A 1997-nucleotide genomic window follows, 5' to 3' on the forward strand; every position below is an offset into this window, starting at 1 on the left:
TGAAGAACACATAGCTAGGGGAAACACTATAGCTAAGTCCTTAACATCTGCCCATGATAAAACTGTAGCAGAAAATAGGCATTATATCAAGGAGGTGGCCAAAGTTTTATGCCTAACAGCTCGTCAAAAAATTGCATAAAGGGGCCATCATGAAGGTCCTGACAGTATGAATAAGGGCAATTTTCTTGAAATAATGGAACTCATCAGTGAAAAATATCCCATTATCAAAGTCCGTCCGTCTTCCAAGAATGCCAAATACACCAGTCCTACCATTCAGAATTAAATTATTGGAATCATGGCCGAAACCGTCCTTGATGAGATAACAGATGAGCTTTATCAATCTACTTGGTTTTCTATAATGGCTGATGAGTCAAAGGACATTAGTGAAAGAGAACAGCTATCTGTTGTTAGGTATTTGTTTGATCATACCCTACATGAGGAGTTTTTGGGGTTCGTAAGACTACGTGAACTAAATGCAGAGTATCTTAAAACCAGCATATGTGAAATGTTACTGACATGCAATATTGATGCAAAGAATTGCGTTGGTCAAACATATAATGGGGCATCAGTAATGAGTGGGACAAATTCTGGTGTACAAAAACTTTTCCGAGAAGAGGCTGCACCAGAAGCAACTTATATTCATTGTTATAATCACCGCCTAAACTTGGTGATTGTGGATGTTCTTAAGTCTGTCAAGATTGCAGACCAGTTCTTTGGATTGTTGAAATCCATATATGTGTTCATGTCATCAGCTGTGCTGCACGAGTTGTTCCTGCAAAAACGAAACAAGCTATTTCCGGACAAACAACCCCAAAAGCTTAAAAAATTGAGTGACAAGGTGGGCATGTCAGTATGCAGCCTGCAAAGCAATGCCGCTGAAACTACCAGCTATTTTCCAAACTCTAGAGGAAGTAGGCAATGAGCACTCTGGTAAGCGTGCTACTGATGCAGTTGGACTCTTGAATGCAGTTAATTTCTCATTCATCATAAGCCTTGTTGTGTTTGAAAATCTGCTGCACAGAACCAAACTGCTCTCAGATGTGTTGCAATCACCTACACTTGATCTAGCCGCTGCTGCTGACATGGTTGAGACTACATGATGAGCTGGAGCAAGAGAGAAAGGGTTCAAATTGGGGTATTCTTTGGTCTAAAGCAAAAGACATGGCAAAGGAACTAGACATCCCAGTCAGATTTGCTCATAAATCAGGAAGAAAAAGACATCAATCTTCCATGCCTGATGGCTTTGCAACAAGTACTAGCCTTGGCCAGGAAGAAACACCTGACTCAAAACATGACATTTGTGTAAATCTGTTCTACCCAGTGCTTGACCGCTTTCTAGCAGAACTTGGCTCTAGATTCAGTGAAGATAACAAACAATTACTGAGGTCTGTTTCAGCACTGGATCCAAGAAGCTCCAAATTTTTTAATGCAGAGATCATTGAACCAATGTCAGTCCAGTATGGAGTTGAACTGTCTGATTTAGCTGTAGAAGTACGCCAAGCCAAAAGGCTCATTCAGCGCAAAGAATCAGAGGGAGTCAAGATCACCACTCTTGTATAACTGTCTTCATTCATGTCACCTTACAAAGATGCCTTTCCTGGCCTGTGTAAACTTCTGACAATAGCCATAGTTCTTCCTCCCACATCAGCTGCATGTGAACGAAGTTTTTCATCTACGAGGCTAATAAAAAATGGATGATTTACGATTGTCCTCATTTGCTGTCCTTGGAATCCACGTGTCAAGAGCCAAATCTATCGATATGGACAAAATTGTATCAAAATTTGCCAAGCGACATGATAATAGAAAGATACTTCTTTTCTGAAAAGATATTTAATAATGTATATGTTTGCACTTAAAGCTATATCATTATAAATTGATCCATTTACATGCCATGGGCATAATTTTATTTGAAATACGGAAAAATACTTTTAGTTTAATTACAGTTATGCTATATGCTTAATGACTTTATTTTGGTCCCTGTTGCCTGTACAGTTTGT

General features: G+C 39.3%; 1 protein-coding gene across 1 annotated transcript; it reads left to right on the plus strand.

The window, feature by feature from the left end:
* The first annotated feature begins 295 nt into the window (after positions 1-295).
* On the plus strand, positions 296-1560 carry LOC136844067 (zinc finger MYM-type protein 1-like). The gene is made up of 2 exons (XM_067113082.1): positions 296-838; positions 1069-1560. The coding sequence occupies exons 1-2, from the start codon at positions 296-298 to the stop codon at positions 1558-1560; spliced, it is 1035 nt and encodes a 344-aa protein (XP_066969183.1).
* The last annotated feature ends 437 nt before the right edge of the window (positions 1561-1997 follow it).

This window comes from Macrobrachium rosenbergii, chromosome 12, assembly GCF_040412425.1.
Source record: "Macrobrachium rosenbergii isolate ZJJX-2024 chromosome 12, ASM4041242v1, whole genome shotgun sequence".
Lineage (NCBI taxonomy): Eukaryota > Metazoa > Arthropoda > Malacostraca > Decapoda > Palaemonidae > Macrobrachium > Macrobrachium rosenbergii.